The sequence below is a fragment of the Setaria viridis genome, chromosome 5 (assembly GCF_005286985.2).
Source record: "Setaria viridis chromosome 5, Setaria_viridis_v4.0, whole genome shotgun sequence".
Classification (NCBI taxonomy): Eukaryota; Viridiplantae; Streptophyta; class Magnoliopsida; order Poales; family Poaceae; genus Setaria; species Setaria viridis.
The window spans coordinates 28,805,974-28,819,527 of NC_048267.2; the positions used below are offsets into that span (position 1 = coordinate 28,805,974).

Consider the following 13,554-nt stretch of genomic DNA (forward strand, 5'->3'; position numbering starts at 1 on the left):
GATTTTGGTAGGAGATGCCTCAAAGATATCAAATCTCTTAAGATCATGATACAAGTGTGGGAAGATGAAGAAGACAAGAAGATCGAGAGGTTTGAGTTTAGTCACAACAAGAGCCAGAACAACAACAATCAAAGTAATGGCCAACGCAATGATAAGAACCGCATTGATCATCCCAACAATGACAACCGTAACAACTACTCGGGAGGTCAGAATCGCAAGAGAAAGCCAGACAATACTATCGTGGAAATGTCCCAGTTATTCAAGAAAGGCAGCAGGAATTAAGAAAGGACTCCGTTCAGCGAGCTCCTGAAGAAGCAGTGCCCATGGCACCCGTATCATGAGCACTCTGCGATGGATTGCTACAGTCTGCGCAAAGTCACAAAAGATCTTCCGAAACCTTCTGAAACAAAGGACAAGGGTAAGGCCAAGGAAGACGAAGACAATGACGACAAAGGCAAATTCCAGAACCCGTCCAACACCGTCAATGTCATCTTCGGCGGCACACCGGGTATTGCTACTAAGCGGTCTTAGAAACTAGCCCTCCGAGAGATCATGTCCATCGAATCAGCGACACCTACATTCCTTAAATAGTCCAAGGTGCCAATCACCTTCTCCAGGAAAGACCAGTGGACTAATTTCTCAGACCCAGGATGGTACCCTCTCGTCCTGGACCCAGTAGTCGTAGGTTCCGGACTCACCAAAGTACTCATCGATCGCGGTAGCGGTGTCAACGTACTCTTCACCAAGACATTGAGGAAGATGGGTCTCAACATTTTACGGGATTGTCTCAGGAAACATGGTTGTACCCCTTGGTTAGGTGGTTTTGCCAGTTACCTTCAGAACCAAAGAACACTACCGGACAGAGTACATCCATTTCGAGGTGGCAAATTTTGAAACATCCTATCATTCTATCCTCAGAAGACCTGCATTGGCCAAATTCATGGCCATCTCACATTACATGTACCTAGTACTCAAAATGCTGGGACTCAAGTGAGTACTCTCTCTGTGCAAAGACTTGAAGAGATCATACGATTGTGACACAGAAGCTGTGGAGCTAGTAGCGACTACTCAAGTGCCAAATTCGATGATGCAAATCTTCGCCGCTTCCAAGAAGCTGTCTCCATCAGAACTCGAGATCCCACAAAAGAAATCAGAGGCAACCAAGGTCAAGCCGGGAAGTGAAGTCGACATCAAAGCCATTGACCTTGAGACTTGCGACATCTCCAAGACAGCCGTGATTGGCTCAGGTCTAGATCCTAAATAGGTAGCCATGCTTGTCAGCTTCCTCTGGGCCAACCAAGACATCTTCATGTGGAAGCCATCAGATATGTCGGGGGTACCCAGGGAGTTGATCGAGCACTCACTGAATGTGGATCCTAAAGCTATAGAAAAACGACTACGACTACGTCAATTCGCCCAAGACAAAAGAGAAGCAATCAAAAAGGAGTTGGCCAAACTATTCGCGATGGGCTTCATAAAGGAAGTCTATCATCCAGAGTGGCTAGCCAATCCTGTCTTGGTGCGAAAGAAAAATAACAACGAGTGGAAGATGTGTGTCAACTACACAGATCTCAACAAGCACTGTCTAAAGGATCCCTTCGGGCTCCCTAGGATTGATCAAGTCATCGACTCGATAGCTGGATACGCCCTACTCTGTTTTCTCGATTTCTACTCGGGGTATCACCAGATAGTTCTTAAGAAAGAAGACCAAATCAAGACCGCGGTCATCAACCCATAGGAAGCCTTTTGCTACACAACAATATCCTTTAGGTTGAAGAACGCATGCGCTACCTATCTACGGGCAATCCAGGAGTGCTTTAAAAAATAACTACACCGCAATGTAGAGGTGTACGTGAATGATGTGGTCGTAAATACTAGAAATCTCAACGACTTGATTGCGGATTTAGAAGAAACCTTCGCAAGCTTGCGAGATTTCTGGTGCAAATTAAGCCCAACAAAGTGCGTTTTTAGTGTACCCTTCAAAAAACTACTCAAGTTCATCATCAGTCATCGAGGGATTGAAGCTAACCCCGAGAAAATCTCCGCCATCACCAATTTGCACGCTTCATTAGTCACCGATGTAATCTCAAGGCTTGGAGAACGGGGACTACCCTTCTTCAAACTACTCAAGCGGCAATACAAATTCCAGTGGACCGAGGAGATAGATCAAGTCTTGCAACCGTTAAAGGAGTTCTTATCAAAGCTACCAGTCCTCACGGCGCTAAATCCCAATGAAGACTTGATGCTCTACATCACTGCTACCACTAATGTCGTCAGCACGACGATTGTGGTTGAAAAACCAGAACCAGGTCATGTATACACCATTGATCGAGGTCAAGATGCACCAGACCGAGAGGTTATGATGATCGATGTAGACTGGAGGACACCCTTCATCGACTACATCAAAGAGCACAAGTTACCTCCAGACAAATCAGAAGCAGAGCAAGTCTTATGCGTGGCAAGAATTATATTCTAGTCAGAGACAAGCTCTACAGAAGAGGCGCATCATCTGGAGTACTCATGAAGTGCGTCTCATAACAAGATGGCAAGGACATTCTGGAGGAAATCCACAAGGGCATCTGCAGCAATCACGCATCCTCACGAACGATCATGGGTAAAACTTTTAGAGCAGGATCCTATTGGCCTATAGCTCTCGCTGACGCCGAGGAACTAGTTCGCTAATGTCAAGGGTGTTAATTCTTCACCAAGCAACAACACGTCCCTGCCTACAAGCTGATCACCATACCACCCTCTTGGCCCTTCGCATGCTGGGGGCTAGACATGATTGGCCCACTGCCTACAATGCCTGGAGGATTTAACTGAGTACTGGTGGCGATCGACAAGTTTACCAAGTGGATCGAGGTGAAACCAGTGACCTGCCCCAAGGCAGACAGGGTACTCGACTTCCTCGATGAAATTGTCCATCGATACGACTTCCCGAACCGCATTATCATAGACCTGGGCTCCAATTTCAACAATCACGAGTTCTAGAAATATTGCGAGAGTAGTGGGATCGACGTCCAGTATGTCTCTTTTGCTCATCTGCAGGCAACCGGCCAGGTTAAGCATGCCAACGAGATGTTACTGGAGGCTCTCAAGAAAAGATTACACGACATTGGAAACACCAAAGGGGGCAAGTGGCTCAAGGAACTACCCAATGTTCTTTAGAGGCTTCGCACCGAGCCGTGTAAGCCTACAGGGCAATTGCCTACTTCCTGGTCTACGAATCAAAAGCCATCCCTTAAAAGGAAAATTTGGAATCTTTTAATTCACTCAGGGATATCTCTCAGGGTAAAACTCACATAGGTCAATTAAGAGCACTTTTGGTGTTGTCAATTAGCTAATGTTGCATCCCTCTTGATAGTACGGCATACCTATACTCAAGGGTAAATATAAATACCATAACATCCATTGTAAGTCTTCATTCTTGCCATACTTTGATCTTTAGATACTTGAGGGCTTTCAACCTAACCTTCAACTTGAGCACATCCAACTTGATCTGGTGACTTGAGACTCTCCTTTGTCCATGATAAAGTGTGCTTGGAATCTTAAGTCACTCCATTTCATCAACCATGATAGATTAGATGTGTTGCATTGCTTCCCTCGGTAAGGCCTAGAAATGATACCTCGAAATTCCCCGGATACTAGCTACTTCACCCTAGCAATATGCACATGGCACAAGCCATCACTTATCCAAAGCTTGCTTAGTCCCTCGTCTCTAGTACCTCATTTGATTTCTTTACCCATTCTTGCCACATTAAGTTTAGCATTGCTTTTGACATCAACAAATGAAATCTCATTTGAAATTCTCTTCAAATGCTTGATCTAAGTTGATGAAGAATCTCTCATGACTTGCAAGCATCCACTAATAAGACCAATGAATAGATCATAGGCTCGTGTCTTTTAGCATGTCCTCGTGAAGTCTTGCAATTTTCCTTCTTATGAATATTTCATACTTTTCTTGATGACCCCTTTTCTCTTGGTAAGACAAGCCATCAAGTTGCTTGGAGAGTTATAGATCAACCTATGAAACTCATCCCCAAGCTTCATTCAACTCTTGCTTGTTGTTGTTCTTTTATTTGTCTTCAAGTGATCACATACTTGCTTGCTACCTTCATTGTGACCATATGATACCCATTCACTTGATGAGTTAATATTACAACATGAGTATAATAATATAAACCTGCTCACAATCTTAGGCAACAAGTTAGTCCTTTAATCGTTTTGTCATTCAATTCACCAAAACCCACTTAGGGGCCTAGATGCACTTTCAGTTGGCCATTGGCGAGTAGGCCTACTAGTTAGAGCCAAACTATGAAGGGAAAATTTGCACCCGCGCAGGCCTAGTGGTCATAAAAACCCACAGAGTGATCATAATTATTGCTAATAATTGGGGGATAGTGTGACAATGGGACACAGAGAGCGCATGAGTTGGATCTAACAATAGCGTTGTTGATTTGCTGGTGGAGCAACTTGAGGCGATAGCACTAGCTGCAAGGTGGCGATTCGAAGATTGGAGAGGAGATGGAGGGTAGCGAGAGCGAGAGGGCTAATGTGTGGTAGGGCTTAGGAGGTGTTGGGATACGAGGTAGGCTACACTAGCGCAATTCAAAAATTCTACCGCGTATAACCATGAAGAACTGCCGTATAAGGATCACGGGATTACCACTCGACGCACTACTGGTGCGGAAGATGTAGATATGTGTCGATGCAGTGAAGACGATCACGTAGTCGTACGTAGTCGATCACGTCACGTCCAGCAGCTCTTCAGCAGGTCGTCCACGTGCAGCAAGATCGCCCTCGTGCCGCGGCTCGTCGTCGGCTCGTCGTGGCTCGTCGGCGGCTCGTCCAAGTGCTGCAGGCGCAACACCTCCAAGGTATCCACACGTGCAGGGAGGAAGCGTCGCAAGCCAGACTGCTAGATCCGCGAGTTGCAACAGGCGAGGGCGTGGGAGGCGCGGCAGATGTGTTTCGCCAAAAGGTGTAAACCCTAGGGCGCCCCCACCCCTCTATTTATAGAGGTTCCTAACGGGCCTCTGGGTCCGAGGCCCATTAGTACTTCTAAACCTAATCCAACTCGGATCAGATCCGAATTGGGCTTCCAACCCCTTAAGTGTGTGACCCTATGGGTTCGGATACGTATAGACATGGCCCGAGTACTCCTACTCGGCCCAATAGTCGGTAGCGGCCTCTAGCAAGACGTGCCAACTCCTATACGCACACGAAGATCATATCAGACGAACCATCACAACATAATATACATGCTATTCCCTTTGCCTCACGATATTTGGTCTAGCTTCAAGCCGACCGCTCTTTCTCGATCCTGTGATTCGGAATCCCTTTGTAGGTTAACTCTTAACCGTACGTAGCATGGCCATGCATTTTCGGATCCGATCACTCGAGGGGCCAAGAGATATCACTCTCAATCAGAGAGGGGCAAATCCCATCTTGATTGACCATGTCTCATAGCATGCTTCTTGACAAACCCGAAAGCTACCTTTATAACTACCCTGTTACGGCATAGCGTTTGATAGCCCCTAAGTAGGTCGATCCACATCTAGAATACATGCGACAATCTCAGGTCTAAGGACAAAGCGTATATGTTGTTTAAAGAGAGAACTACTTCTCGTGTTGGGTCAGTCCTAGCACATGTCTCCACATGTGTCCACATTATTAGTTCAACATCTCCATGTCCATGACTTGTGAAACATAGTCATCAACTAATACATGTGCTAGTCTAATATTCATGTGTGTCCTCACATGAACTCTGACCAGGGACAACTTTAGAATAACCATACAAGTAAAGAGTTTCACATACAATTCACATAATTGCAAATCAATTCAAGTAGCCTTTAATGGATATTCAATGAACACAATATACAAATCATGGATACAAATGGAATATCATCATCTCCATGATTGCCTCTAGGGCATACCTCCAACAGGAGGTGTCATCATGTACAAGCGAGACAAGATGTGGAAGCTGATGGTATCGTGGAGATGAGAAATTGGAGAGTTAATATGCAATCACATCCACATGCATGGATGCCAAGATGAGAAACATAGATAGATATAGCTAGATGCCTATATTTGGTAGCGAGAGTAGAAATTCCACATAGCCCCAAAGTGTACTAGGAGAAACAAGCATAGAGAAAAATGTGGAAGCTAAGGGTTGGTCACCACCATGGAGCAATAGAAATTCTAGGCTATTCTTCTAACATTATTGAAGCTAAGCAACACGTTATTAGGTGATCGGCGGATGAAGTAGAACCCAACCTTCTTGCGCAACACATAAGGAAGATTGTGTTGTCACCGGTGGAAACAAAAAGTGGAGCGTCTGTTCATACATTAACAAATGTGGTAGAGGTAGAGCGATGGGTGTACGTCAGCCATCTGATGAGTTACTGCGATTTGAGGTACCAACGATGATGGCCTTTAGAGATATGAGTAACTTTAAGAAAAATCCTTATTTAAAAAGAACATAGAGCTGCTATGATGCAGAAGAAGACATAACAATTGCATGGTGGGGACATCATGTAGATGCAATGCGTTCAAACTAAAATACGATAAGGTAGTGCATAATTTAGAGAGCACGATGACGACCACAAGGAAAAGTGTTAGGGTAGCCATGGAGAAACACAACTTAACACATACTGGAATAATTATGATCAAAAGAAATAAAGAGAAGAAAATTAAGATCAACATAGGTGACATCCCGAGTGGATTGTCATGAAGGAGTTAGCGTATCAGCATCCGAAGAACAAGTGTGCAAGCAAAATATAGAATAGAAGAGAGGCAGAGCACTATGAGCCCATTTGGATGGGTTTTCCCATGGCAAAGCTCCATAGGAGCGGAAGTAGGAAAGAGAGGGATGAGCACAAATGATAAGGCTATACTTGGCTAGCCACAACAAAAAAATTGTTGACTTGAAGGCAAAGTTCATGTGTGAAAAGGTGTAGCAGTTGTAAGACCATATGGAATCATTTATGTATGGGTTATAGAAACATGTGATTAGTGAACAAAGAAAAGAGAGGATAATTGGATATGATAAGAACTAACGAGAATACATCCATATCTCATTAGTGTTTAGATTCAAACACAAAATTAAATTCTAATTATTACTTTTGGTGGTATAAATTGAACGATTCATCCAAAAAATATATAAGAATAATCTACAATTGTAACAAACACTCACGAACAAAAATGTACATCGCCATAAAGAATATAAAAATATATTATGTTAAAAGCATATAAATTTTTTATTGCTTCAGCAGATAAAAAACATCTCTTAATAAAGTATTCCTTTTTCTTTTGAATTCAAGTTTGTCAAACAATGAGACGACTAAACACAACTACTTACATTCTTTTATTTTGAAATAAAACGCCTAATATTGATATAGAAAAGCCCGCCTGCTATTTTTTGATACGCAAGTGTTTTCTGGTAAAGACTGTTGCTGTCGAAGGTAGTCACACGGTATCATACAAGTGCCTTTTGGAAACGAATTTTCTACTGTTAACGGCTAATTTTTCTTGAACTAAGGCTACATTTTCCTTTTGTTGCATTGGCGAGTCATTTCTGGATACTACATTCCTACTCTAGGATTTGCAATCTTATTCTTTTTTACCCCACTTAGCCTGTGTCGTTGTGAGCTAATGAATCATTATTGTTCGTTCTGTTGCACTTTTGGTGCTAAGTTGCATGTTTGTTTTTTCTTTTTGCTAATGTCGTTGTGGGTGATTCTGTAGATATTGTGGAGTATGTTTTGTCGCCCCTTTCGACTAGTAGAATATTTACTTTCTTTCTATTTGTTCAGATTTCAAAAGCTAGCATACGACGGTATGTATTTCCTTGTTCTAATTGGTTCATGATGAAGAGATTCCCCTTGCTGAGCAAAGTTGTGCAAGTATGCAACGAGGCCGGTTTATTCAAAAAGACAAGGAAAATAAAAGATCAAAATATTTTGAGAGTGAATCCTCAAAAGCGCTTGTGCACATAAACTTAGCATGGCAATTAAATTGAATGCCATTTCTTAAGAGAAACAAACCGAATCAACCACGTTAAACAAAGACAACAATAACTTAAGTTGGGAAAGTATTATTAACTGGTTAATAAAAGACACATCTTTTTTTAAGGTAATAAAAGACACATCTTTGATAGTCTACATAGGCAGAAATGAAGAGGACTGTATACGATGGTTAAACGTTATATCAAAATCTACTGACTTCTTTCTTAGATATGACAAAGGCACATCTAAGTTGGACCCTCGTTCAATCTCTCACCTATCCATTGCCCCTGCCTCCTTGTTATGAGGTGCCCTCTTGCCTTGCCACCCCTATCCCAACCAAGCTCGTCGCTAGCAGCACCTTGCCACCTTGCTTCGACCACTACCTTCCATAGAGGTTGTCACCCACCGTGAAATTCAGATATGAGAAATGAAAAGGCCGCTAGAACCCAAAATCTCTCCTCTCTAACCTAGCTGGCAATCCACTTCATCGCTGGTGTTGGCCCGCAACAACAACACAATATGTGTTTCTTTTTCTCTTCTTCTCTTTGCAGAATCAATCTCCAATTGTTACGCAAGAGAGATTGACCACTAGAAATTTGATTGAGCAGTTGACCAATGCATAGTAGTTGCCAGGAGAGCAGCTTTGTATTTTTAGTCATCCTTTTCTCTTGGAAAACTGTTTGAAAACAAATGTTTTCACCCTTTAATTTCCTCCTCACGCAAAAGCGATATGAAAATTTTGACTGAATTGAAACAAAACCAACCTTGTTAGCTAGACAATCCCGGGAACAAATGTATGTTCTGCGCCTATGGGACACCTTTATATAGGATAATATAGGCTACTTAAAGTCTAAACAACATGATTTTTTTTTCGAAAGACACCGTAACGGTGCCTCATATCTGATTTATATCATGGAAAACAAAAGGTGACAAAAGGTGACGCAAATGAAGGACAACTTAACACAAAACGACCTCTGAAAACTAAAATTACATTGAAGAGCTTTCTGATTGTCTTCTTCCTTCGATTGTTTGTCGTCCATCGGAGCTTGAAAAATGCACTGGAAAGACAACAGGAGAAAGGGACACCTGCGAACGCCATCACCACACAAGGCTTTGAAGACTAAAAAACCACTCGCTGCTAACAACGAGATCTTGAAACCATTGGAAAAAAACATCGGTTGGGGGAACACCCCAAGCAACGCATGCTTGCAATCCATCACCACCAAAACAGAGGGTTGAAGAAACCGGATCTTGTCGCAAAACAAATCGAAATAAAAGGTCGAAGTCGCCACAACAAAAGACAACCAACTGCATCTCCTGATTGACACACCAACTGCAAAAATCTGGAGAGAACCTACAGATCTGGCAGAACCAACTCTCACTGGCCCTTCATCGGATCGGACATCGTCGAGGTAGGAAGAGGCCAGAGAGACCTTATTCCACAACGTCATCGTCGCCACCACCTCGACAATATTGCTAGAGAATCAACCCTAAAAGAAAAAAGATAAGACTAAATCTGTGAAGAAGATAGGTCCCCACTCATCAACCTACCGACGAGGCCGCCGGAGGGACGGAAGAGGGGACCGAGGTGGCGGCGACGAGCGTAGGATCGAATCTTTGATTGATATTTTTTTAAAAAAAAATTGCAACAGCAACAAAAACTCCATCACTACCTTTTTCAGAAGTTACATTTGAAGAAAAAATTTGGGCCCATCGCTCAATCTACCTACACACACGACTATTTACAGCCCAAAACGGGCCCGCCCAATCCAAAATCCATCTCAGACTCAGAGACGGAAAAAGAAAAACAGAAAAAAAAAAAATCCCAACGGCAACCGTGTTTCCGTTTGCTTCGCCCGGTCACCTTCCGCGGTTGTGTGCGTACGCGGTCGTCTCCATCCAACTCCAACTCGTCTCCTCCTCCTCCCCCTCCCCCAATCATCAAAAACCTAGACCAAATCTTCCCCATCGATCCCAACTCACCCCACCCAGAGCCGCCTTCCAACCAGATTCCTCCTGTCCCCTCTCGAGTCGCGCCCGCCCAATCCAGTGGCCGCCGCCGCCGCTTCCGCCGGCGTCGAATCCGGTAAGCCTCCTCGCTCTCTCTCCTCCCTCTCCGGCTAGATCCACCACGCTCAGATCGTTGCCGCCCCGCGATTTGAGAGTAGAGGGGTGGACTGGCGATCCGCGCGCGCGCCCTTATATCTGGATTAGTTCATCGCGATCGATTGGTCCGCGTTCTCTGCTCGGATCGCGCCCGCTTCCACACTAGGGGTTTTCGTCGCGTCGGGGTAGCATAGTGTCGGGGGCCCCCGGGTGCGCGCTCACGCTTTATCACTTTAGTCGGGTGGTGCTCGCTGTTGCTACTTCTGAGTTTCTCGAATTGGCCTGTGAATGATGTCATGTTGCCCGCTGTTGCTTTGCCTCGCAGGTGTTTTGAGTTTCGGTTGCGAGTGCAGCCATGTCCATGTTCAACAGGATCTTTGGGAAGCCCAAGGAGCAGGCCAACTCTAATGCGTTGGCCACTCTGGACAAGTTAAATGAGGTGACCTTTTTTTCCTTCTATTCCATGACATCCGATTGCTTTCATATGTGTATTGATCATTTTTTTCGTAATTACGGTAGCCTAAATATGATTGTAACCTAAGAGTATCCTTCATTTTGTATTGAATTGTTAAGGTTCATTTTGTATATGATCGACTCCATGATAGGTTGATCATTCTTTGTTTCAATGTATTTGCGACACAACTTCTAACATTTACCTCTTAGGAAGGGATAGGGGTCTTTAGGTCTTTATATGTTTAGCCAACTATTGCACTAACTGACAATATGGCAGATCTTAATGCCTATACAATAGTGAATTAGAGGTTCTAAAAGCTGACTTTATCTATATTCAGACTCTCGATATGCTGGAGAAGAAAGAAAAGGTGCTGGAGAAAAAAGCGGCTGCCGAGCTAGAGAGGGCCAAGGAATTCTCGAAAGCAAAGAATAAAAGAGGTATGAGTCAAATCATCGTATTGCCATTTGTAATATATACTTTCGTTAGTGCACCTAAATTTGCTCTGTACATGTGTTGTGCTGTAAACTTAAAAAGTATCAAAATAAATTTCTTTTGGTGCATATACATTGGATCAACAAATGTGTGTATTCCTTTGGACACAGTTTTATGCTTATTGTTGTTAATATGATCGTGTCATCATGTTGAATTGCGTTCTATCAAATCAAATTTAGGTTTGTATGTACCTGCATTGTACTTGAGGTACATAGTATGCAATTTGCATATAGCATTATTTCTGGATCAATCTTCACCATTTTTATTCACAGACCTCATGATATGCATCTTATTATTAGCCAATACAGCTTATATTCACTGTATCTTTTACTTCTTATTATTTTGCTTTCATTTAAACTATTATTGATTATATTAAAATGTCACTAACTTCCTTTTTTATGCGATGAAAACTAGATTTATAGAAGATTGTGCTAATGCGAATGATTCTTGCTCTTAACAGCTGCTATCCAGTCCTTGAAGAGGAAAAAACTTTATGAGCAACAAATTGAGCAGCTTGGAAATTTCCAGTTGAGAATCCATGATCAGGTTAATAGTCCTATTCAAACATTTGGAACTTTTGTTTACTATATATTATGTGTGCTAACTATATAACACCTTATACAGATGATCATGTTAGAAGCAGCTAAAGCTACAACAGAGACTGTCGATGCATTGAGGACTGGAGCTGCAGCTATGAAAGCAATGCAAAAAGCAACGTTAGTATTAGTTTTGAGTCTATTTGAGGGTTTTCCCACATAATCGTTGAAGGTATCTAAATGATTATTTACCATGCCCCTGCAGAAATATTGATGATGTTGACAAGACTATGGATGAAATTAATGAACAGACAGAAAACATGAAACAAATTCAAGATGCTTTATCAGCTCCTCTTGGAGCTTCTGCTGATTTTGATGAGGTAATTCACTATAATGATTTAATTTTACAACATTGCATCACATTGTTTTCTCTGACGTACTTATCACCTATTGCACCAAAAAACTTACAGGATGAACTGGAAGCGGAACTTGAAGAACTGGAGGGAGCAGAGTTGGAATCTCAGCTTCTGGAGCCTGTTGCAGCTCCTCCTGTGCATCCAGTGCATGTCCCTACCAAGCAACCAGCTCGCCCTGCTCCACAGAAAGCTACAGCTGAAGATGATGAGCTTGCTGCACTGCAAGCTGAAATGGCGTTGTGATGAGGTTAGTGTTTGATCCATTTCTACCTCTTGTTGCTTTCATGGGATTGTTTCACCACTACCTGTTAGCTATGCAAAGTGGTCAACCGGTTGTATATTGATCAATGGTACTACTTTGTTAATGGTCTGATGTCGAAATGTGCATAAAGTAGCTAGTTGTTAAATATACTTACGCTGTGTTTATTCCTTGAATATTTTATAAATCTTTGATTGTTCAGTTGCTGTTGTAGCTCCAAAGATATCCTAATGCATTAGGATGGTAGGAATGTTCTGTCACTTGGAGTACTGTACAATGAAACCATCTAGTACTTTACAGTTGCTGTTAGGATAGTTTTTGAAATAATGCTGTTAGGATACTGGCCTGAGAAAGAGAGGTCAGCAGTTCTGATGAGGCAAGTTGAATGCTGGAAACATGTGCATGACAGTTCTCTGTTTGATGGACTTCTCAAATAAAGAGGCATATGCTTAATGGAGAAATTATATCCATCCAGTTGTCCAATATTACTAATGCTCCTTAGAATTGAAATGCCAATTTTGTCTGACCCATTGTTGATTGTAAAGTTTGAAAGTTCTAATGGGCTGGGAACCTAGTTTCATATAAGTTGTCCTGTGTATGAAAAAACTTATTGCGTCCACATTAGTTTGCCTCCATTTTCATTTGGCCGTTTATTACTCAAAGGTTATTGTAATTTGGAAAATCAAATATTTGCAGAATTTGCTTGGAATTTAGAGTTCAGTTGTTCATCTTTATGGTGTATGGAATAGAGAAGAAATTTGGACGTTTGGTTTCTGACTTTCTGTTTTGCATGTGTCTATGTTACTGTTCGTTCATTATTAACTGAACTGAAAACCTGCAGGTTCCCAATGAAGAGGTGAAATGTGTAAATGATTGGCGTTACACTAAGAAGGTCCAAGCGAGTCTGGCTATGATATATTTGCCCATGTGTGTATAATCTTGGGGGTGTATTTGGCAACCGAAGCAGAAAAAAGGCTGCTCCAGCCAATGTTTGTTTCAGTGGTTTTGGGGTCTGTTCTCAATAGACGGTTTCATTTAATGTGGCTCGGTTTGCTCCATCCATGCTAACCTCCCACATCAACGTGCATTGTTGTCATACAGTATTTTTCGTTGACCCATATTGTCTGGAGCCATGTAAAAATGTTATAAATCCCCAGGGTTCACATTTGATGCGCCAATAAGCAGCTCTCAATTTTTAAAGCAAGCGTGTGTTTTCTTGTGCCCCATGTACCAGTAGTCTTTGTTACTGCTTCGTGCGTTTCGTTGAAACCTGAACTGGTCAGTA

At 42.5% G+C, this 13,554-nt stretch overlaps 1 protein-coding gene across 1 annotated transcript; it reads left to right on the top strand.

Moving 5' to 3' along the window:
* The first annotated feature begins 9,868 nt into the window (after nt 1-9,868).
* Nucleotides 9,869-13,469, top strand: LOC117856120 (vacuolar protein sorting-associated protein 32 homolog 1). Its single transcript, XM_034738557.2, has 8 exons — nt 9,869-10,092; nt 10,438-10,551; nt 10,904-11,003; nt 11,519-11,604; nt 11,683-11,774; nt 11,860-11,974; nt 12,065-12,257; nt 13,111-13,469. Exons 2-7 carry the CDS (start codon nt 10,468-10,470, stop codon nt 12,251-12,253), a joined length of 666 nt encoding a protein of 221 aa, XP_034594448.1. The 5' UTR covers nt 9,869-10,092; nt 10,438-10,467; the 3' UTR covers nt 12,254-12,257; nt 13,111-13,469.
* Nucleotides 13,470-13,554: the final 85 nt, after the last annotated feature.